Source organism: Gopherus evgoodei, chromosome 13 (assembly GCF_007399415.2).
Source record: "Gopherus evgoodei ecotype Sinaloan lineage chromosome 13, rGopEvg1_v1.p, whole genome shotgun sequence".
NCBI lineage: Eukaryota > Metazoa > Chordata > Testudines > Testudinidae > Gopherus > Gopherus evgoodei.
This window is the reverse complement of record NC_044334.1, coordinates 22,603,890-22,627,670: the sequence shown is the minus strand read 5'-3', so window position 1 is coordinate 22,627,670 and position 23,781 is coordinate 22,603,890. Positions and strand designations below refer to the sequence as shown.

The 23,781-nt window shown below is 44.9% G+C and overlaps 1 protein-coding gene and 3 non-coding genes across 10 annotated transcripts; 1 reads left to right on the top strand and 3 right to left on the bottom strand.

Annotated features, from left to right (window-relative positions):
* Positions 1–457: 457 nt before the first annotated feature.
* LOC115661239 lies at positions 458–598 on the bottom strand. The gene has a single exon (XR_004003047.1). It is a non-coding gene; the product is annotated as a U4 spliceosomal RNA (small nuclear RNA).
* A 7,697-nt stretch (positions 599–8,295) lies between these two features.
* Positions 8,296–8,436, bottom strand: LOC115661237. Its single transcript, XR_004003045.1, has one exon. It is a non-coding gene; the product is annotated as a U4 spliceosomal RNA (small nuclear RNA).
* A 598-nt stretch (positions 8,437–9,034) lies between these two features.
* On the bottom strand, positions 9,035–9,174 carry LOC115661243. Its single transcript, XR_004003050.1, has one exon. It is a non-coding gene; the product is annotated as a U4 spliceosomal RNA (small nuclear RNA).
* Positions 9,175–13,697: 4,523 nt separating this feature from the next.
* Positions 13,698–23,534, top strand: SIRT4 (sirtuin 4). 7 transcript variants are annotated; one of them, XM_030582766.1, is made up of 5 exons: positions 13,698–13,745; positions 17,902–18,595; positions 20,079–20,373; positions 21,808–22,005; positions 22,718–23,534. In XM_030582766.1, exons 2-4 carry the CDS (start codon positions 18,090–18,092, stop codon positions 21,958–21,960), a joined length of 954 nt encoding a protein of 317 aa, XP_030438626.1. In that variant the 5' UTR covers positions 13,698–13,745; positions 17,902–18,089; the 3' UTR covers positions 21,961–22,005; positions 22,718–23,534. The 7 variants fall into 7 exon arrangements, with proteins under 7 accessions (XP_030438626.1, XP_030438624.1, XP_030438623.1 ...); XM_030582764.1 differs by having other exon boundaries at positions 13,699–13,752; positions 18,090–18,595; XM_030582763.1 differs by having other exon boundaries at positions 13,704–13,865; positions 18,090–18,595.
* Positions 23,535–23,781: the final 247 nt, after the last annotated feature.

Sequence of the window (23,781 nt, the reverse complement as noted above, 5' to 3'; positions counted from 1 at the left end):
AAACTGCAATATTCAGTGGGATGAGAAAAAACTGCTTAGTCCAGATATTGCCTAGTCTAATAAGGTTAAGAATTTAGACTGTGTGCTTATCTTCACTGCCCGTGCCACAAAGCACCGGGAAGCCATACCTTAAGTCCTCTCAGTAGAGGGCTCTTTAGGAGCCTGGCATACCAGCAAAAAGGGGCAAAAGCTGAATTATCAAGAGATATTTACTGATTAAATAGAACATTCCCTACATGCAGTTATTCAACAGCACTCACTAGTAACAGGCAATGATTTACTCCAATATGAATGTAGAAAAAAAAATAAGAGAAGAAAGCCTGTCAGTTAAAACAATGAACAGTAGTATCACTAGCACCTAGATCCACTCAAAACTCATACACTTGAATAGTTCTGAATATGCTCATTAATAACAAACACCCCCAATTAAAATCTGATTTTACAACAACCATATCAGTCTCACAGGAGACTGTCAAAAATTGCTAGTGTTCACTATATTTCAAATCAACACAGCAGGGTATTGGGAAAAGTTTTCAACTAGCAATAATCATACCTCAGATTAACTTCATTGGTTATGATACTGCCACTGCGCAAAGTTAAAGAAAACCTTCCAATTTTACAAGCCACTAGAATCTGATCATTCTTTCAGATTAAAGGGAGTTTTCACTAGCCCTCAAAATGTCCTGAAAACTTTCCTCCATCAGGTCAATGTAAACCCACCTCTGTTATAATTAAGCAATAAGATATTTACACAGACTTTGACTTTCCCTAATGTTAGTACCAATTTAAAGACAAGAAGAGATACTGAAGCATTCTGGGATATTTTATGCTAATTAGCTAATTGTAATACCCCTATAAAATACGGAGGAAAAAAGCTTAGACTACTGTATTAGAAAAAGACCCCAATGTCAATTATTAAATTAATGTGATTCTGTATCATTTACAGTTTGATCTATCTGATACAATTTTTCACTCTTTCATTTGAAAAGATTTTTCTCATTCAGGTTACAGCCAATTTGTTATTGGGAGAAATTTTAATTTAGGCTCCAAGAAAGTCTGGGAGAATACCACTCTTAAATGAAAAATACTTTGAAGTTGCTTCATTAACTGCTTAAAACACACAAGTATATCTTGGTTCAGATTCTCAACCGATTAACCAAAAAAAATAATTGCAAACTTTATGAGCAATAGCAAAACACCTGGCTCAACTGGAAGTGATAGTTTAGTACATTTTCCCCATATTTATATTCTTGGTTACTCTTTCCACCTAGCAAACATCAATAACCAGCAAAGGTGCTGGAGCAATTTTTATAGTAGGGGTTCTGAAGGACATTGAACAAAACTGTATACCCTGTATATAATGGAAACCACCTCAAGCACTTCTATTTTCAGTACCTATTACAACCAGGGTTAAATTCTCCCTGCCAGGAAAAATTAAAATAATGGGAAGCCATGGCCTCCCTTTTAAAACAAAAATACAAATGATTTCCACTCCCTCTCTCACAAAATATATCATTAACTCCCATCTCCTCCACTCCCACTTCTCAAACCAGGAAATTTAGGCCTGGTCTACACTAGTGGGGGCAGGGTGAGCTAAGTCAGTCTAAGGCTGTCTTCACTACCCGGAGTATCGGCGGGTAGCAATCGATTTCTCGGGGATTGATATATCGCGTCTCATCTAGACGCGATAAATCGATCCCCGAACACGCTCCTGTCGACTCCAGAACTCCACCAATGCGAACGGTGGTAGCGGAGTCGACAGGGGGAGCCGCGGAAGTCAATCCCACGCCATGAGGATGGTAGGTAATTTGATCTAAGATACTTCGACTTCAGCTACGTTATTCACATAGCTGAAGTTGCGTATCTTAGATAGATCCCCTCCCCTAGTGTAGTCCAGCCCTCAGTTACGCAACTTCAGCTATGAATATAGCATAGCTGAAGTCGACGAACTTAGAACTACTTATCACAGTGTCTTCACTGCGGTAGGTCAACTGCTACTGCTTCCCCATCGACTCTGCCTACACTTCTCACTCCAGTGGAGTACTGGAGTCCACAGGAGAGCACTAGGCGGTCAATTTACTGCATCTTCACTAGACAAGATAAATCAACCTCCCACTGGATCGATCACTCCGGAGGTAAGTGTAGACATGCTCATCAAGTTAACTCACACTCCTGCCTTCATACAAATAGTAAGATGAGAACAAAGAAAATTGCGCTGAATATCTACTCATTCCAATCCCCCCCATCACAGCCTATTTACGGAAACCACCAATTAGAACAGGAGAAAAGCTTAGTTACCCAGACTAACACCTTCACATATTAATAAACATTCTAATGCAAATCTTCAGACACTTTCTTACAATTCCGTCTTCAGAGTCATGCACTTTAAAAGAAAATACATTGCTTCAGTTATAAAACTACCACTAAACTGCACTCACTCTCTAAACAAGACCTTCCAAAACTACTAGTACACACTATATTTCAAATCAATACAGGAAAGGTTTCCAAATAACAATCATCACAGCTTCCCCTAACCTCTCAGTCTATAGCACCACTACACAAAAATAACCTTTTAAAATCTTTCAACTTTACCATGCTCAGAAAGTGGCTAGAGTGAGTTTCTAACATAGCCAGAGTAGGAAGGAAAACCTTGCTTATATTCAGGTAGAATGTTGTACTGAAACCTTTATAGAGACTTTTCAATTTTCTAAATTCTATTACCTTTATAACAAAAGATCCTGGGATCTCATGCTAATTGGCTCAAGAAACTGCACAAGGCCATAAGAAACGCTCTCTACACCTATTAGCAATAACCAATTGTATCCAACCTCTGTAAATGTGGGAACATTAAATCTGCGGCAATGCAGCTGTTTGATCTTTCTCACACACTTTATTTTTTCATTGCTAATCTTCTATTGGGGAATAGCCTTATTTAGATGCAAACAATATGGTTTGTTACTGTACCAACTTCAACATCAAAAAATTGTGGAAGCAGAAGAAAACAGTAATTGCTGGCTACACATTTGTTCACATTTGTTTCATATGCACGCACCATCTGCAACAAGTATATCACACAACACAGACATGTAACACAGTGAGTGAGTCCTCTAGGATCTGTGTAAAACTGCATGGGTAGGTAATTTCTATATTTCATGTTAAGAAGCTGTATTTTGATATTAATATTACTGTAATGAAAGCATCAATATTACTTATTACTGTTATGTAACATATAAATGGACTTTCATTTTTAAAGTTTAGTGACTGCTGGGCCAAATTCTATTTTTGAGCCACCCCTTTCAAAAGATTAAATTTTAATAGAATTGGATTGATTAATTAATCTTGATAATGCTAATTGGAAACAATAAATAATTTTATTTATTATCTGAAACATTTATAACTCTTAATTTGGAAGTGATTTATAGGTAATTTCCCAGGCATTATACACAAATTTAATGCTCTGGATGAAAAATAGGGGATTGATAATAGAACCGTCTTTATTAAAGGTATTTAGGTGCCCAAAGATACATTTAGGGCTAGATCCACAAAGGGACTTAGGCTTCTGACTTCTACTTTAAGCACATAAGTAAAATATTTAGATCCTCTGACCCCATGCTCAGCTGCTGCCAAATCCTATAAGTATCTGAAGTATCAATGTGCCTCAGTTTCCATTGATAAACCACCCTAAATTATCTACTAACGTGTGTTCACAGAGCCACCTAAATCCAGACACCATAAGTAGCACCAAGCCTAAACCCTAAACCTAAAGGGGTGCATCCCTGACCATCTGAGCTAATAGCCATTGATGGACCTCTCCTCCAGGAATTTAGCTAATTATTTTTTGAACTCAGTTAATTTTTGGTCTTCACAACTACAGTTGCCAGGGCTTCTGGTTTAGCTGTGTGGCCTGATTCTCCTCCCATTCCTCTGTCTCGCTCGCACAGAAAAGAAACATTTATGAAGGTGATGTTTAAAAAAAGAAAAAGTGAACAGTATGAAGTTTAAGCATAGAAGTTTCCAGTTATCAGGGAATAATGTACAGATTATCAAGGGGTGTGAAGTTTGGTTTCAGATAAAATGGCATAAGGAATACATAATATGAAATATCCCCGATTGGGGGAAAAGGTTGACGGGTCAAAGTACAGACATTGAGATATGAGGGTATGTTGTTCATATGATGGCTATGTTCAGGTGTGGAGTATAATAAGTGGATACAATGATGAGGATGGATTGACCCTCATTTGGTGCGATTTAACATTCAATGAGTTTATGGTTCCAGTTCATATGGTCCAACGAACAAAGTATCTTGGTACCTTTCTAGTAGTCGATGCACAATGCTGCTCTGGCTCACGACTCCTGGTTCTGTCGGTGGCCAGTGATGTGTTCAGTGTAGATGTCCCTGGACCATCGGATGGTGTCTGAGACCATGAGGCACCTCATGAGCTGTGTGTAGCATCGACCGATCCCGCAGGTCCACAGCACACACTTGTTGCAGGGGTTGATGTCAGGTTGCAGCTGGCTGTCAGTACTGGGAATGGTGCAGTTCATGGCGACTTCTCCCAGGTGTGGTGCGATGGCTTTCACCAGACAGTTCTGGATGGTGTTGTGGTGCATCTGCTAGGCTCTGGAGTGGGGTTTGCAGCTGCACAGGATGTGGGGCAGGGTCTCGTTGGAGTAGCCGCACTTCCTGCAACGCTTGTCTCGGTTTTCGTGGCAGACGACTCTGATGAGTGGGATGCAGTTGAGCTGGGCATGGTCAGCGAAACAGGTGAAGCTGCCCCTGGCGAGGAAGTGGTTGCTGATGCCCACTTGCTGGTCAACTCGAAGGCTTTACCCTGGTCTGGTTTACGCTTCAGGGTTTCCACGTACAGTAAGTGGATGGTGGTCTTCAGGTTCCTCTCCAGCATGGCCCTGGTGCTCGGGGTAATGATTGTGTTGTTGTGGGACCTGATCTCTGGCACCAGGACTCCCACCTCCTGGCACTCCTTGCACCACACCCAACAGCAGCTGACGTGCTTCCCCAGGTGTTGCATGGCGTTGCGAGTACGGGACCACAGTGAAGCAATGTCGCGCCCGTACCATCTGAATTCGCCATCCAGACAGCCGCTCAGGAAGGTGGCAATGTCTTGACTGGAGGGTGCTCTGACGATCCGCTTCTTTATCACATCATGCAGGGTGTTCGCTGTGATGTTCCTTAACATGGCATCAGGACATGTCAGCAGGCGGAAGGCATGGGTGATCACCGCAACATCGCACAGGTCTCCCATGTGGGGGATGTTGGCACTGCCATGCCTGTGGCTGATGTAGACCAGCTCGTTGCTGGCTCTCTGGGGAAGGAACAGCCGATTCTTCACCAGCTGACGAACGATCTTGTCTGCCTTGTTGAGGGGCACCGTATATGGTGTCCTTTTACCTTCAGGGTCCAGTCATGCTTTTTGAAGCAAGTGAGCACAGGACTCACTTTAAGAATTCAGGGAGTCTGTGCTTCCCAGCTCTGGAGACCAAGCCTCCCCAAACCATCAGAAAAGGAAAACAGCAGAGCTCCTCAGGAACACAGATTAAACCACAACAGTTTTAAGACAAGATCAGTATTTATTCCTGCTCCAGTATATCATAAATACACCATAAAAGCCTGGTGACAAATTCAGGAATCCCAGAGAAAAGAAAAGAAAACTAAGAAAGAACATAGCCTCTCAGAGAAATTTCCTCATCTTACCTGTTTTTCACTCAGGCAAAAAGTCAGCCTCCACAGAGACTGCCAAAAATAGCCAAGCTATCAAGGCACGGTTTTCAATTAGCAATATCAAGGAAAAGTTTTCAATTAGCAATAATCACACCTCAGTGAACTAACTGCCTGCCTAGCTCACTCTGGGTGAAGCCGCCAGCAGCTATTCCACCATGAACCTCTCTTGCTGCAGGACCTAATCCTGCTGAAAAAAACCACAAGTCTGCCTCATGTCAGCCTTTTTCCCCAATCTGGTCGCAGGGCATCATGGGCCTTATTATGCTAATTAGCCAATCACCCTTTTTGCAGCTCTATCCTCCTGTCCCCTTCCTTTCTCCCAAAAGTTCCGCACGTGTGGCAGCCTCTCCCAGGACTCAGGCATCTTCAAGAGGAGAACTTTCCCATTTCTCCTCCCCTGCTCATAACATCAGCACCACAGCAACTGTCCTGTTCTCTTACAGGACCAATGCCAAGAAACATCCCATTAGATTCTTCCAGACAGCTCGGAGAAGACAAAGGCAGCCCAACGCTCCTTGCGGCCTCAGTAAGGCCGATGACCACTTGTGGAGAGGCTGAGAAGATAGGCCATGGTACAAAGAGGGGAGCAGAACTTCCATGTACCTCAGGCCTCCAGGAGCAGCTTGCCTATCATGAGAGGAGGAGGAAGAACCCCATGGCACTTTTGCTTAACCCTGATTTGACATGCTACACCTCGGGGGAGCACCCTGTAAACCCCATATTCATCATTTATATATAATTGTGGTATTTCATATAAAGCATGGCATGTAAGGTATCGTGGGAAAGGCTATGATCTGCTGAAAGCCATTGTTCTATCTAAATATATATATGTAATTAGTGCAGTAGTTCTCAAACTGTGGGTTGGGATCCCAAAATAGGTCGCAAACCCATTTTAATGGGATCACCAAGGTTGGTGTTAAGTATGCTGGGGCCAAAGCTCAAGCCTTACCACGTGTGGCCAAAGCCTAAGGGCTTCAGCCCTGGGTGGCGGGGCACAGGTTACAGGCCCCCAGTTGGGGCTGAAGCCTTTGGGCTTCAGCTTTTCTCCCCTGCCCAGGGTAGCAGGGCTCAGGCTTTGACTTTGGTTGGTCCCCTCTCCTGGGGTTGTGTAGTAATTTTTGATGTCAGAAGGGGGTTGCGGTGCAATGAAGGTTGAGAACCCCTGCATTAGTGTATATGAAGTTATGAGATTGTGTTGTATGGCTGTCACTAAAATATGTTGTGAGTTGGGGAATTGCCCAGATATTAGATCCCCAGAGACAAGGACAAGGGAGGTAACTAACGCCCAGGCAGGTGTTGACCAACCATCAACAGCAACATTTTCCAGCAAGGGAGCTACAATGCAAGGACTCACATGCACAAGGCCACCCCAGGAGAATTGCTCAACCTTGCTGGTGACTCAGCAAAGCCCACCAGACATGCCTGGACTTGTGTTCTCCAAGCACATGGACTGAGGATATAAAATAGAGGACAGAGGCCACTTGGTTTGTCCTGTCTCTTCTTCCACCTACACTGAAAGCAATGCAAACGCTGAAGCTGAAGAGACTGGTCCCCAGGCTAACAGGGAGAGCCTGAATATAAAGGAGTGTATCCAACCTGCAATATCCAGTGGGATGAGAAAAACTGCTTAGTCTAGATATTGCCTAGTCTAATAAGGTTGAGAATTTAGACTGTGTGTTTATCTTTTATTTTCCTTTGGTAACTACTCTGATTTTTGCCTATCACTTATAATCACTTAACATCTATCTTTTGTAATCAATTAAAGTATTTTAATGTTTATCCTTACTGGTGAGTTTGACTGAAGTGCTAGGTAAATCTTCTCAGGTTACAAAGGCTGGTGTATATCTACTTTCCATTGACAAGGTGGAGAAGCAATTAAACTTGCATTGCTCAAGAAAGGGTCTTGAGAAGTGTAGGATGGTATATTCCTGAGGTACAAGGCTGGGAGCTGGGGGGATTTGGATGGTGCCTTTCTCTAAGAATGCACAGGGGGGTCTGAAGGGTGAAGAGCTCCATGCACCAGCTGAGTGTTCGGGGACATTAATACATAGTTGTAGCTCTGCTCCATTGCTATGAAACACTAATCCCCACGGCAGATCTGAGGACTCGGAGTGATATCCTCTACTCCACAGTGAGTATCTATTAATACTCAGGGTCACCCAGCCTGGAGACATGCATACCCAGAGTTCACTGCCCCTGCCACAATGCCCTGTGGGTACTGCACTGGGAAGCTATACCATAACCCCACTAATTACAGGGCTCCTTATGAGAGGGGCAAAAAACTGAATGATCAAGAAACATTTACTGATTAAATAAACAGAACATTCCCAACACACAGTTATTCAGCAGTACTTGCTAGTAACAGGCAATGATTTCCCCCAATAGGAAGAGTAAAAAAAAATAAGAGATAAAACATCTATCAATTAAAACAATAAACAGTAGCATTAGCTACAGTTAGATCTACTCAAAACTCACATACACTTTAAAAGCTATGAAGATGTTCATCAATAATAAACACCCACAATTAAAATCTGATTTTAAAACAACCATATCAGTCTCATAAGAGACTTTCAAAAATTGCTAGTGTTAATTATATTTCAAATCAACACAGCAGGGTATTGGGAAAAGTTTTCAACTAGCAATAATCACACCTCAGATTAACTTCATTGGTTATGATACTGCCACTGCGCAAAGCTAAAGAAAGTATACCAATCTTTCATGCCACTAAAATCTGATCACTCTTCAGGTTAAAGGGAGTTTTCACTAGCCCTCAAAATGCCCTGAAAACTTTCCTCCATCAGGTCAGTGTAAATCCATCTCTGTTATAATTAAGCAATAAGATATTTACATAGACTATGACTTTCCCTAATGTTAGTACCAATTTAAAGACAAGAAGAGATACTGAAGCATTCTGGGATATTTTATGCTAATTAACTAATTGTATTGACGCTGTATAATGCCGAGGAAAAAAGCTTAGATGTCTGTATTAGAAAAGGACCCTAATGTAGATTATCAAATTAACATCATATTGGATCATTTACAGTTTGATCTATCTCATACAACTTTCATTATAAAGAGCACCCAAAAAAGGAAAACAATTGCCTCAGGACCACAGAATAAACCAAAACAGATCTAAGACAAGACCAATGTTTATTCCCACCCCAACAAACCAGAAACACCACAAAGAACCCCAGTAAGAAATGTAGAGAGCTCAGACAAAAGGAGATAAAACAAAGAAGGAACCTTCCCAAGAGCCTTCATCCCATCTTTTTTTTCACTTAGGTAAGAAGTCAGCTTCTACAAAGGCTGCCAGAAATTACCCATTACAGCTATAATTCAAGCTCTCAAGATGGGATATTGGGAAAAGTTTTCAAATAGCAATAACCATGCCTCAGCTGAACCTCAGAGGCTAGAAACGACCATTGCACAAAGCTGAAACTATAGACCATGTGACCCTTGCTCACTCGCTGGCTATTCCCCTGGGAGCCTCTCTTGCTGCCGGAGCTAACCCTCTGAAAAAAACCCCACCAGGCTGCCCCATGTCAGTCTTTTTCCCCAGTCTGGTCACAGGACATCATGTGCCTGATTATACTAATTAGTCTGTCACCCTCTTGGCAACCCTAGCCTCCTGTCCCCTTCCTGTCTCCCAAAAAATCTACATGTGCAGCAGTCTCTCCCAGAGCTCAGGCATGTTCACAGGGAAACTCATCCATTTCTTCTCCACTGCCAATACCATCAGCATCACAGCAACTGTCTTGCTCTCTTACAGGACCAGCGCCAAGAAACACCCCTTTAGACTCTTCCAGACAGCTTGGAGGATGGGAACAGGGCCAGCGCTTCCATTTAGGCGTCCTAGGCAATTGCCTAGGGCGCCAGGATTATTGGGGGGCGGCATTTTCCCGGGATGGGTGGCAGGCGACTTCGGTGGACCTGCCGCAGGCGTTCCTGCGGAGGGTCCGCTGGTCCTGCGGCTCCGGTGGACCTCCCGCAGGCATGCCTGTGGCAGCTCCACCGGAGCCGCGGGACCAGCGGACCCTCCGCAGAAACGCCTGTGGCAGGTCCACTGGAGCCACGGGAGCAGCGCGCGGGGCTGTGAAATGGCCGTGCGCCTTGGGTGCCAAAAACACTGGCACCGGTCCTGGATGGGAAGGCAGTCCAAAGCTCCTTGCAGCCTCAGTAAGGCCACTGAATACCTGGGGAGAGACTGAGAAGAAGGGCACAGCAGGCCAGGGGAGAACACAACTCTCATGCAACTGAGGCATCCAGGAACAGCTTCCCTAAGCGGGGACGAGGGGATGGAGAACCACATGGCACTTTTGCTCAGTCCTGGCCACTCCTGGCTAGTCCCAGTCACTGCTACCATCCGTACTTGCTGACAGATAAAGGGAATAGCTCATAAGAATGGTCCATCTGAACAGTGCTGGAACAATTTGTGTTGTGGGGATGCTGAAAGACATTGAACTAAACAGTAAATCCTGTATATGATGGAAACCACTTCAAACCATGGAATGCAGCAGCACCCATAGTTCAAGCACCTATGATCCATCTAGCTCGGTATCCTGTCTTCCCACGGATGCCAGTGCCAGACACTTTAGAGGGAATAACAGAAGAGGGCAATTTACTGAGTGATCCATCCCCTGTCGTCCTGTCCTAGCTTCTGGCAGTCAGAGGTTTAGGGACACCTGCAGCATGGGGTGGCTCCCTGACCATCTGGGCTAATAGTCATTAATGGACCTCTACTCTAGGAACTTAGCTGAACTCAGTTTTTGGTCTTCACAACTCAGGTAGCTGGGTGTGACGAGTTGTGTCACAGAGACCCCCTTGAGACTGCCATCTGATGTGCTAAGACTTCTTTGAGCCTGTTTTCCCTGCCAGCTTAGGACTTCAGTACTCTGTCTTCTTGAACCAGACATGCTAGCCTGCTGCAAACATAGATCCAGGTCTGAACCACGTCCCCCAGAAGCTGCAGGCTTAACTGAAAACAGCTGAAGAAATGCTCCTGTATCTAGCACCCATATACCCAGTTCCCAATGGGATCCAAACCCCAAATAAATCCATTTTACTTTGTATAAAGTTTATACAGAGTAAACTCATAAATTGTTTGCCCTCTATAACACTGATAGAGAGATATGCACAGCTGTTTGCTCCCCCAGGTATTAATTATGTCTCTGGGTTAATTAATAAGCAAAAAGTGATTTTATTAAATATTAAAAAGTAGGATTTAAGTGGTTCCAAGTAATAACAGACAGAACAAAGTAGATTACCAAGCAAAATAAAACAAAAACACACAAGTCTAAGCCTAATACAGTAAGAAACAGATCACAGATGAAACCTCACACTCAGAGATGTTCCAATAAGCTTCTTTCACAGACTAGACTCCTTTTTAGTCTGGGCTCAATCCTTTCCCAATCCAGTCCTTGTTCCAGCTCAGGTGGTAGCTAAGGGATTTCTCATGACTGCAGCCCCCTTTGTTCTATTCCATTCCCTTATATATCTTTTGCATAAGGCGGGAATCCTTTGTACCTCTCTGGGTTCCTACCCCTCCTTCTAAATGGAAAAGCACCAGGTTAAAGATGGATTCCAGTGCAGGTGACATTATCACCGACTTTCCAGCACACAGGAGGACCTATGAGTAAACAGAGCCATTTACAACCAGTTGTCCTGGTTAATGGGAGCTATCAAGATTCCAAGCCACCATTAATGGCCCACACTTTGCATAATTACAATAGGCCCTCAGAGATATATTTAATATTTTTAGTTTCAGAAACAAGAATTATACAAAAAGAACAAGAGTACTTTTGGCACCTTAGAGACTAGCAAATTTATTTGAGCATAAGCTTTCGTGGGCTACAACCCACTTCATCAGATGCATAGAATGGAACATATGGTAAGAAGATATATATACACATACAGAGAACATGAAAAGGTGGAAGTTGCCATACCAACTCTAAGAGGCTAATTAATTAAGATGAGCTATTATCAGCAGGAGAAAAAAAAACTTTTGTAGTGATAATCAAGATGGCCCATTTCCGACAGTTGACAAGAAGCTGTGAGCAGGGCCGGCTCCAGTCTTTTTGCCACCTCAAGTGGCAAAAAAAAAAAATTAAATAAGCCGCAATTGGCGGCACTTTGGTAGCAGCTGTATCCCGCCGCTTCATTCTTCGGTGGCAATTCAGCAGCAGGTCCTTCCCACCAAGAGGGACGGAGGGGCCCGCTGCCTAATTGCTGCTGAAGAGCTGGACGTGCCTCCCCTTTCCATTGGCTGCCCTAAGCACCTGCTTGCTGAGCTGATGCCTGGAGCCGGCCCTGGGTGTGAGGATACTTAACATGGGGAAATAGATTAAATTTGTGTAATGACCCAGCCACTCCCAGTATCTATTCAAGCCCAAGTTAATGGTATCTAGTTTGCAAATTAATTCCAGTTCAGCAGTTTCTTGTTGAAGTCTGTTTTTTAAGATTTTCTGTTGCAAAATTGGATGACCACACTCAGTAGATTATAAGTTTTGTAATGTATCAGAGGGGTAGCTGTGTTAGTCTGTATCTGTAAAAACAGCAGAGAGTCCTGTGGCACCTTATAGACTAACAGACGTATTGGAGCATGAGCTTTCGTGGGTGAATACCCGCTTCGTTGGATGCATGCTTTCATCCACGAAAGCTCATGTTCCAATACGTCTGTTAGTCTATAAGGTGCCATGAGCTTTGTAATGATACCTGAAAAGAGACCTTTTGCATTAAGCATATTCCATTTACATTATATTCATGCTCATTAACATATTTTCATAAAATCATATAGAGTATAACGTCACACTGGAGCCTCTGCTTTGGCCATGTTTGCTCATTCACCTGTCATTCCTCTGTCCCCTTCTTGTTGGAAAGAAGGGAATATTATAAAGCTGCCCTTACATCTCCAGGAGTCAGTCATGCTCTTTGAAGGGAGTGAGCACTGGATTCACTTTAGGAATTCATTAACTCTGCACTTTCCCGCTCTGGAGAATAAGCACTCCCAGAGCACACAAAGCATCAGATAAAGAAGGCAGCAGAGCTCCTCAGGAACACAGACTCAACCATCACAGCTTTGAGAGAAAGATCAAGGTTTATTCTAACCCCACTAAACCAAAAACATCACAGAGAACCCCCATGAGAAACACAGAAAGCCCAGAAAAAAGGAGACACAACTAAAAAGGAACCTACCTAAGAATCTTCACCTTATCTATTTTTTCAGGCAGGCAAGAAATCAGCCTCCAAAGAAGCTGCTAAAAATACTAATAACAGCTGTATTTCACCCTCTCAGGACAAAACACTCTAAAAAGTTTTCAGTCAGATAATCACATCTTATTTGAACGTTAGAAGCTAAGAAATAATGTTTGTGCTTCATAGCCCAAAAGACACAGACAAGGTTTTAATTTCAGACCCAAAAGATCAAATACACTTAATCACGGCCTTCCAGAGACTAGCTCCACTTGATAGTAGTACTGAAGTACCAAGAAGTGAGCCAGTGACCCTTGCTCACTTGCCAACCACCTGCTTTCAAACATGGGGTGAACCAGACTGGTTGCAGGGTATCATGGGCATCATTAGGCTAATTAGTCCATCAGCCAACTTGCGACACCAGCTTTCTGTCACCTTTCTGTCCCATGAAAGTTTCACACACGCTGCAGCTTTTCTTAAGCTATCTCTGCTGTCTATATTATAGGATGCCAAATTTATGAATTAAAATATAATGCCAGTATAGATCTGCTAAATTAAGTGTAATAAGCTAAGTACTGCTAGAATCTGTCTCTAGTACTCATGTGAATTTCTCCCCCTAGACTTTGAAAGGATTGTATGATTGGTTTCCCTGTTTTGAAATCTTGCTTTTTTTCCTTGATCAGTTTTTCAACACGTGTGTTCTTTGAATTGTGGGATTTGTAGTTTTCCTTTTTAGGTTTTTTGTGAACTGCATTTCCCAGAGTTCTCTGCTTCAGCCGCCTTTTTGTCGTCTCTGAAGGTCAGGCACTACAATAACGTGAGAGGTGAAATTGCAAATGCTTATAGAATTTTTTGCTGGTTTAACAAGGGCTTTATTTTTTCTGTTTTATTTTTCTCGTTAATATGCATGTTTTATAGAAATGGAGGTATGGCTAAGGTGGGTGCTGTAGAGATCTTTGGAGTCAGGGATTATCTTTCCTGCTGTAATGCTGATCTGATCTGTCTCCGTAGTGGTTTATAGACGGTGTGTGAAATGTTAGTATTTTTTGCAACTGTAACAGGGGAAACGAAGAACTGTAGATGTGGGACTTGGCAGGAGAGTAAGATGGAAAATGATTTTTAATTATTTTGTGGACTAGAAAGCATTGATGTTAAGAATCATATCTTAAAAGTAAAAAGCCCTGTTTTTCAAGTGTATTTATTTTCTTCATTAAATATTTCTTTCTTTACATTTAGCATCCCCTTGCCCCCCAGTATTGCTTGTCACAAAATCTTTCTCTTTCATATTTCACATTTTTCCAATACTGTACATCCCTTCCCCTTGGTTTTTGCTACTTACTGTCATCTCCCACCTATACCACTGCAGACTCTCTTCCTCTCATCTTGCTCCCTTCCAGTCTGACTAATATGCTGATGCATAAACAAGTGTCCATTCCCATTGATCTCATCATGTCAGTCCCTTATTAAATATTGTCTCACTGGCTTCTCTTCAGCTCTATTGATTTTAGGCATCTAAAATCTTTGAGAATCTGGGCCTAAGTGACTTAGGTCTGGTCTTCACTACAGACCTATATCAGTATAACTACATTATTCGGGGTGTGAAAAATCCACTAATACCAACCTAACCCCTAGTGTAGCCAGTATTATGTTGGCAGGAGAGCATCTACCACTTCTCGGGAAGGTGGATTAACTATGCCGAAAAAGCTTTCTCCCTTCAGCTTAGAGCATCATCATTAAAGCACTGCAGCTGTGCGGACGCAGTGTTTTAAGTGTAGACATGCCCTTAAACAGCTATGTCCATTTTCAAAAGTGGCTTCTCTAGTTAGGACCAGATTTTTAAAGGGATGTTTGTATTGCTCAGCTGAGCAGAGCAATGACTAACCCCCTAAGTGGCCCACTGTCTAGTGGAAGCTTCAGCCCTGAGTTAGGCAGCGCTATGCTGCCTACGCTCCCTAGACTAGAGCATGGAGATAGTTAAGCACCTGAGAGAGGGATTTTCAGACGCTGACCAGGAAGTAAAATTTTCAGAACTGAGCAGGAGCCACCTAAGCTATCCAGGAGTAAAATGCCAGGAGGTGGGGCAGGCAGAGGAGAGGGGCTTAAGCATCTAACGGTCTGACTTGGGCCGGTCAGCTGATGGGCCAGAGAAAGGTGCCTCTGTCCACTTAGGATCCCCAGCCACGAACCTTCTCCTGGAGTTAGGCATCTAAACTAGGTCATCTGCTTAGGAAGCCTATGCCCTGGCAACTAACCCCCTGCTTTCCACCCCATTCATACTTCATCCCTCTATTACCTCGCCTCACCCTACATTTCCCTGGGTCTCTCGCTCTCTTTTGTGCAGGGCTGTACTGGCCACCCCTCCACCTATTGGTGGCCACCATCCGGCCCTCCTGCTGCAGGGTCTGACAGGACTCAGGCATGCACAGAGCACACCTACAGGATCAGGCCCTGTTGGCAAGATAGACATTCCTCCAATTAATTTAAAAATCCTAGTTCTTGGGCAGAGCCTCTGGGGCTTCAGCTTGTGCTAAGGCTCAGAGCAGCTCTTTAGCTGCAAAATGGTAGCAGCCCTTAGGCACCTAGATGGGTTAGGTGGCACCTGGGCTGACTCTTTGAAAATGTCCTCTGAGGTATTCAGGCATCTAACTCTCTTTGAAATCCTTAAATACCTTTGGGACTCTGGGCCCATGTGCCTATCTGCTTGTTTAGCTGCCTAAACCCCTTTAAAAATGTCATTGGTAGGTCCCAGCTTTGTAAACACATTTAGGGGAGGGATTTACAAGTCAGACTGAGACCTGGTCTACGCCTAAAACTTACCCCGACCTAGCTGTGTTGTGAAAATTTTTGCACCCTGAGCACCGTATTTAGGTTCACCTAACACCCAGTGCGGACATGGCGAGGTAGACCAAGCTACTTCCTCTCAGAGAGATGGATTACCTACATCATCAGTAAAACCCCTTCCGTCGATGTAAGAAGTGTCTACGCTACATCATCACAGCAGCAGGGCCACAGCTGTGCCACAATAGTGGCTATAGCGTAGCCATTAAGTGCCTAATTGCCAATTCAGGCACCTACATCCAATATTTAGGTGCCACTAGCACTCATAAAATCCCTGCTCAGCTGCTGCTTAAGCCTGTAGGTGCCTAATCTCTCTAGGTGCCTACGTTTGTGATGCACCTAAATTTTGGTGGCTGGGCCTGGGATCAGCTGCCTCAGTCCTGACCCTGTCCAGCAGCTTAGCACCTAATTCACACGTAGGCCCCTTCAGGATTCACAAATTAGTTATTTCTTCACCTATATTGCTTGCGGGTCCAGTTGGGTAGATGTGAACAATGGGAGTTAGGCGCCGAAAACCTCTGAGGGTCTGGGCCTTAGGCCTTGCAATGCTGAGTGGGGCAAGGCCTAATACCTTGAAAAATCCAGCCCAAACTTTTCAGATGTGGGTGCCTAAAATTAGTACCTAAATCCATACTTAGGTACCTAACAATGTGGTCAAATTTTCAGTGATGCTGGGCAGCTGCGGCATCCATTGCCTATAATTGGCATGCAGCACCTACCTTTGCAAATCAGGCTCTTCATTTTAGGATCCCATGCTGGCCTAAGCTGATATATTTGGTGTTTAGTGTGAATTACAAATTCTCTCCCTGTTTTCTATCCTCTTGTCTCCAGAGAGTTCATCGTCTCCACTGTTTTATTTTGTTTTTTTAAATGCTCTTTGTACACAGGGAAATTACAAAGTGGACAAAAATCTCCTGAAAATAGGGTGCACAAATGTTTCGCCTTGTGTCATTCCTCCTCTACGCTTTTTGACTCTTTTCCAACCCTGTCGCCAAAGCAATCAATGCCTCTCCTGTCCCCAGATCAATTCTCCTTCCCCCAGCCAATTTACATTGCTAGCTCTCCAAAATCCATTCTTCCCTCCCTCAGTAATTTAATGCTATCCCCTACTGTTTGTGGGCCACTCTGCGGCCCCTTTGTCGCCCTCTATCGCCCAGCTGCTCCTCCTACACTGGGCTCCTCTGTTCCTGGTTCCCTCCAGACCCCTGTAAGGGAGCAGCAGCTCAGAGACACACTGAACCTCCCTGCTGTTAGAGAAGCAGGAGAGAGAGGCCCCATTCCTGCCTCCCATCTTGCTCATACTGAGGGGGATGGTACCCAACATGGCAACTGGCTTGGTAGGCAGCTTAGGTTGCAAACTCACCCACCCATTCAAGGCCTGTTTTGCCCAGGCTCCGAACAGCCAGAGGCTCCATACTCTCATGCCCAAAAGGGTGGGATGCTGAAGGAATCTCTACCAGTAGGGTCTCTATCGTGGAGAGCGGGGAGACAACAAGGCAAGTCATCTCTGCCTTTCCCTCATCAGAGGCCAGTGGTGAGGAGGGGCATCACCTGTGGGGAGGGGTTCTGAAGATTGGGGTTGCTGCTGTGGTGAGGGCTTTGCTCCATGTGATGCTGCTTCTGTGTGCGCTGCTCCCCACCCAATTTGGAGAAAACTCTGCACTGAGACAGCAGAGCAAAGATCCCACCTCAGGAGAAACTGGGCTCCCAAACCAGCAAGGCCAGTGGAGATGGGCTTGACATTCCTGGGTTTCTCTTACCCTATCTCTCCACTGCCAGTCTTGATGCCCATCACATGTGCCTGAAAGGAGTGCTGTCCAGCTGCAACCCAGCGTAAAGCCATGCGTTAGGTAGATTCTGACTTTCCCCTGCCGTGGTGTCCCTTTAAAAAAGTCATAAAATGTGAGGAACTGGCCCCATCTATTCCAAGTTTGTCCACTTGCAGGGGGAGAGCTGCCTGTCAACCCAGGATGAAGGGTGAGACCTGTGAGTAGGGAACAGGGCTGGGAGTCAGGAGTTCTGGTGTCTCCCAGCTCTATCACTGACTCAGTGCATGACCATGGGAAAGTTACTTCTCCTCTCTATGCCTCAGTTTCTCTAGCTGGAAAAGGAGGCTAATAATGCTTTCCTCCCAGGTGCTGTTTAATTAATTAACGTGTCCAAAGTGATTTGGGATTGTTGACTAGAAGGCAGAAGAGAAGGACAAAGTTTCATTATCAGCATCATGAATTCCTCACAGTAGCCAAAGAAAAAGTAACCTTGTACTTAAGGAAGAGTTCTGTGTTCTAAGGTTTAACTGTCATATATTCACCTTGGATCCTAGATGAGCGTATACTGTGCTTTGAAGGTGCCGGAAGGTTGCAGAGCCCTCGGGCTCCACCATTACAGATCTCACTCTGTGGCCAAGGCCTCTCCAAACCTGGCTTTTGTGCCAGCCAGCCCTCCTCCAGATGCTGTGGAAGTGGAGGCACTGCAGCGCTTTGTTTCTCATTCCCAGAGGCTGTTGGTAATGACTGGCGCGGGAATTTCCACTGAATCAGGGATCCCAGACTACCGCTCAGAAGGGGTGGGGCTTTATGCCAGGACAGACAGGCGACCCATCCAGCATGCTGAGTTTGTTCGCAGTGCCAGTGCCCGCCAGAGGTACTGGGCAAGGAACTTTGTGGGCTGGCCCCAGTTCTCCTCTCACCAGCCTAACGCAGCGCACCTGGCCTTAAGAAACTGGGAGAAGCTAGGAAAGCTGCACTGGCTGGTGACCCAGAACGTGGATGCCCTGCATACCAAGGCCGGGAGTCAGCGGGTGATGGAATTGCATGGCTGCACACACAGGTATTCTACAGGTTTAGGGAAAAGATGGTTAATGCACAGGTACCATCTTATGGGTGGGAGGGTAGCTTACAAATGGGTGTGGTGTTGGGGGGGGCACAAGGAATTATGTAAAGATGGCATGTTACTATACAGGTGAGACAACATAAAAGGTACTGCTTGACTGCGGGGGAGGTGAGCACAGAGTTGCTATGCTATGGTGGGAGGGTGGCTAATCCACAGATGCTGTTCAAGGGGCAGAACATCTTATGCCCAGATGCTCCCACATTTCACACACCTTTTGTGCATCACTGTTTGACTCATTTCCCCTTTAGTCTGTTACAATTAGGAGCTTCTCCCTTTTTGTCATATCTAGAGTCCTCTCAGTGAAGGTAAGAAGGGGAACAGGAACCATGAGTGTGCAGGGAAAGTTAAATGGGGCTGAAATCAGCGTGTTGTGCTGGAAGCACAGAAGGTGCACCTGTTTGGAGACAACAAGTGCAGCAAGGATAGTACATGCCACAGACATTGCATACTGTATGTACACAGTACCACTGCTGTGCAGCCACTTCCTGGGAGGGAGAGCAGCACTCTGCACCACAGAAATGGAGGGGGAATTTTAGCCAAGGCCATTTACCAGAAGATCCCAAGGTACTTTAATGTCTACACAGCGCAGATGGGACCACAAAGTTCAAAGGCCCTGTAGGAAAGATCTGCACACACAGTAAACAGCATGGCAGCTAGTTTATCTGCCTTGGAAAGATGCTGGGCTGAGTTGACACTGTTGGAAGTTGAACCTGTGGTGATATTTCAGAGCAATGCTAAAACCAGGAATCCCCCTCCGCCCACTGGCGAGGATGGAGGTGGGAAGTAGGTAGAGGATTTAGGCCTTGCCTACACTGCCACTTTACAGCACTGAAACTTTCTCACTCGGGTGTGAAGAAACACCTCCTTCCCAAGAGATGAAAGTTTCAGCGCTGGTAGCTACTTCCCTCGTAGGGGTGCTCTTTTTAGAGCACTGGGAGAGCTCTCTCCCAGCACTGGTGCCACAAGTACACAGCTACGTTGCTAGTGAAGACATACCCTTAGATCTCTTCTTGAGTCGTTCTGACTTTCTAGAGCAGTGGTTTTCAACCTTTGTCACTTGTGGATCCTTAAACATTTTGAATGGAGGTGCAGACCCCTTTGGAAATCTTAGATATAGTCTGTGGACCCCCATGGGTCCATAGACCACGGGTTGAAAAGCATTGCTTTAGATCACATATTCTTTAGAATGCACCTGCTCCCACAGGGCAGTTTCCTTCAGGGTCATAGTTAAAGACAGTTGTGAGGGCCATATTGGACCTTCCAGACTTCACGCAGGAATGGCTAGGTAACATTCTCAGGCCTGTATTATGCAGGAGGTCAGATGATGATTAGATTAGATGGCCTTAAAATCTTTGGCTCAGTGAATCGCTGCAGCCCAGTGGAGATGGGGCTCTTTGAAAGACCATGAACTATGTTTCAGGGTTCTCTGTCTTGGCTGCGGAGAGCAAACTCCCCGCTCAGAGCTTCAGAAGCGCTTTGAAGCGCTGAATCCCACCTGGAGAGCTGAAGCACATGGCATAGCCCCTGATGGGGATGTCTTCCTCACGGAGGAGCAGGTGCATAACTTCCGCGTCCCGGCTTGCAGCAGATGTGGTGGGATCCTGAAGCCAGATGTAACGTTCTTCGGGGACACAGTTAGCCGGGAGAAAGTGGACTTTGTGCACAAGCGCCTGGCTGAATCAGATTCCATGCTGGTGGCAGGATCCTCTTTGCAGGTAACTGCTCATCTCCCCTGTCTGTATTCTTATTTTTCAGGGCTACTGTCTCTGCAATTGTCCCTGGTCCCATAATCTGGGACCACCATCCCTTTTATCTCAATCCAGTCTCCAGAGTTTCCTAGTATTTTGTTCTACTCTCTTTATAATCTGGCTTCACAGCCATCCCTTGGGGTACCTATAATATGCTTTTCACTTCAGTGCCAGTCTGACTTAGCCATTTTCCTGATACTGCTCTGATGTGCCTCTGCTATCCCATCTATACTTTCTTAATCTCCACGGTTGCTCAGGTAGCCCTGTTATCTGCCTGACTTTAGATACAGATTAGCCCTGCAAAGATCAAGGTCTCACCTTTTCTTGCCCAAACCTTTTGTCTTTAGCACGCTATTAAGCCCGATGTGAAATATCAGGAAGTTGTGGGACCCCTAAGTGCTGCAAAATCCCTCTTCACCCCCACTTCAGGTTTTCCTTTGAATTTTCTAACATATTCCTCTCACGCCGTAGCGTTATGGGAATGGCAGCCTGAAATAACTTTGTCTCCAATGTGGGAAGGCTTATACATTACCCAGGCTGGAGACCTGCAGGAAGCAGACTGACATAGAGCGTTCTCTGCCTGGAGAGAGAGTTGCAAGTGAATTCCTCATTAGACTGCTGAAAAAAGTTGAAGCAGATGAGGCAGCAGAGAGCCTTCACCTGCTTTCTGGAACAGCCCTGCTGGGCAGCTCCCCTTCTTTGCTTTGCCATCTTTTTTTTCTACCTGAGCTACTTCTTGCCTTTGCTGTTATTTATCCTGACTCTGAATCCACCACTTAACCTGAGAAAGAGTCTGGGACAGAATCTGCGTGAAAGCTACTTTACAGAATGAAGCTGCACTGTAAAATGCTCACACACGTCTCAAGGGCTGCTGTGAGTGGGTAAGGCCAAGGCTGTTGAGTTCCAATCCTCACCTCTTCAGGATACTTGCGGCCTAACTGCTGCTTGAACCTGAAGTGAAGTCATAATCCTGTCCCTGCAAGCGATCAAGGTCTCACATTTATCCACGGATTTCACCAGCAGGACCAAATGGGCAGAGTAGATAGGCCACGATGGTGGAAGCATGTAAGCAAGGCCCTATGATAACTAGCTAAGGGTGGCAAGGAAAGTCACAAACTCCCGTTGAAGGTGGAATATTTTCCACAGTATTGTAAATCTTTCCCCTGCCCTGTTAGGAGTTAAGTAGCAGCTGCTCCCATCCTGTGCAGGTTTGAAGAAAGGATCTAGTGCTTGAATGAAGAGTAGTTTATGTTGCATTCTTCTGTGTAGACAGTATCTGCAAATACACCAGAGGGAACAATCATGTTCCACCATTGGGCAATGGCCTATGCGGACTGGTACTTTCTATAGCTCTTCCTCTGCCCAGGCTCCTCATCACTTTGTTCCTTTGTATCTGTGCAGGTGTACTCTGGTTACAGGTTTGCACTTGCTGCCCATGAGAAGAAACTGCCAATTGTGATCATTAATATTGGACCCACAAGGTCAGATCACTTTGCATCCATGAAACTGAATTCCCGGTGTGGGGAGTTGCTGCCTTTGATTGTCCCACGGTGACTCAACTTCTAGTGTTAGTGAGCTAGGCACCTGCATCCACTCAAGGTAAGTACTCTGTTCGTGGTGAGTAAACTCCCCAGCCTTGCCTGTGACAAGCTGACGTGGGATTGTCAGTCACACCCACTGAGCAGCAGGAGGTCCTTATACACCCATCAAATGCTGAGCACTTCTGGCAGGATAGGGACAGATCAGCCGACCAAAAAGCCATCCGAGTAACAGCTGCCAACACTGGGTCATATAGTTTCAGCTCTGACTGATGCAGTCCTGATCGGGAAGGCTGACTGTCTACAAATTAATTAATTTAAATAAAGATGCTGAGCACCCTTAATTCCCATTGACTTCTTTGGGTTTGAGAATGGCTCCAAGGATGCAAATCCTCCCAGAGAATGGGGTGAGAGAAATTTTCAGACTTGATTCTTGAGTTTTCTGGTTTCTTTGGGTTCCAATCAGATGGTTACTTTAACAAGGCAGTTAGCAGAAAGCCCCCAGGGAGTAGCTACAGGGTCACAAAGTGGCTGATCAGCACATTGTTGAAACTTGGTGTCAAGACATTAAAAAAAAATGTGACTCACCAAGGCCCATTGTGCATTGTGATTTTTAGTGCAAAGTTTACAGGATGTGGTAATACAAAAACTGCCTCGTAGGATTACACTCAGCTAATCGGGCACTGATTTTTAAAGCATCAAGGTCCATCTGGGGCCTATGGTAATACAAATAATAATCAGCATAAAGCAATTTCTTTTCCTCATATTGTTAGGTGCTTATTGACCCATCACAATCTCTTAAGAGGGGCTATTTCAACTCAGGAGGCAAACAGAGGTGAGATCTAAAGGTGCATCTTTTGATGAGACCAGCAGAGAGCAGCAAACCATCATCCGTTCCAATCAGATCAGCTTCCTGCACTGAACCATGGTCTCCGTTTACTTGGAAGCAGGGGTGGGAAGCGTCTGGTATGAGATTCTCTCAGCCCTGCCTGTCCCTACAATCTACCGTGCCTCTGCTTTGGCTTCACTGCAAGGTGCTGGGACAGGGTGATCAGACTTTTGTATCTCCAAACCAAGACACTTTTCTTACAATTGGCACGAGGAGGGTTGGGGAAGGGGAGCTTGGAGGAAGGATTAGACAAATTAGAATGGGGGACAGGGAGAGCACAGAGTTGAAGAGGGTTTTAACAGCTGGGGGATCTAATGTCACAAACAGGTGAGAGGAGATGGCAGAGCTGGGAGGAACCTGTACTAGAAACAAGTTTTCGGCAGAAAAGTTGAACAAGGGCACTTGCTAAATGCAGCCGCTCTTCAGAGAGAGACTTTTGAGGGGTGGGTTATCAGCTGAACAAGTCCTCTTCTAGCAGGGAGAAGACTGAACATTACTGGGCCAGAGGAAGGTACTGTACAATTTTGCAGTTACCCCTGGCTCCTATTTGAACCTTTAAAAAAAAAATTACTGGGATATTGCTGGCATTTCACTGAATCAGTCTGACCAGAGCGCTTCTAACTAAACTATTACCTTCTCGGGAATGCACAGTTGGGAGTAGATTTTCAGTGTGTAATTAAATTTAAAAATTGCTTACAAGATTTATGTTGTTGCTTTGGAATTTTTTTCCCTCCTATGAATTGGTCAAGTTCATGCCTGGGTCAGATTCATTTTTCCAGTTCAGAAATTCAAGCTGAAATTATTAGCACTAGATGAAGCAAACAAGTAATATGACGACACCTGCACAAGAGACCACCCTGATTAGGGGACTGTCTGTCTAAACAGACAGACCACCCGAAAATATCACTATCCCTCATTTTGCCCCACCACTAAGAGCAGATCCACATC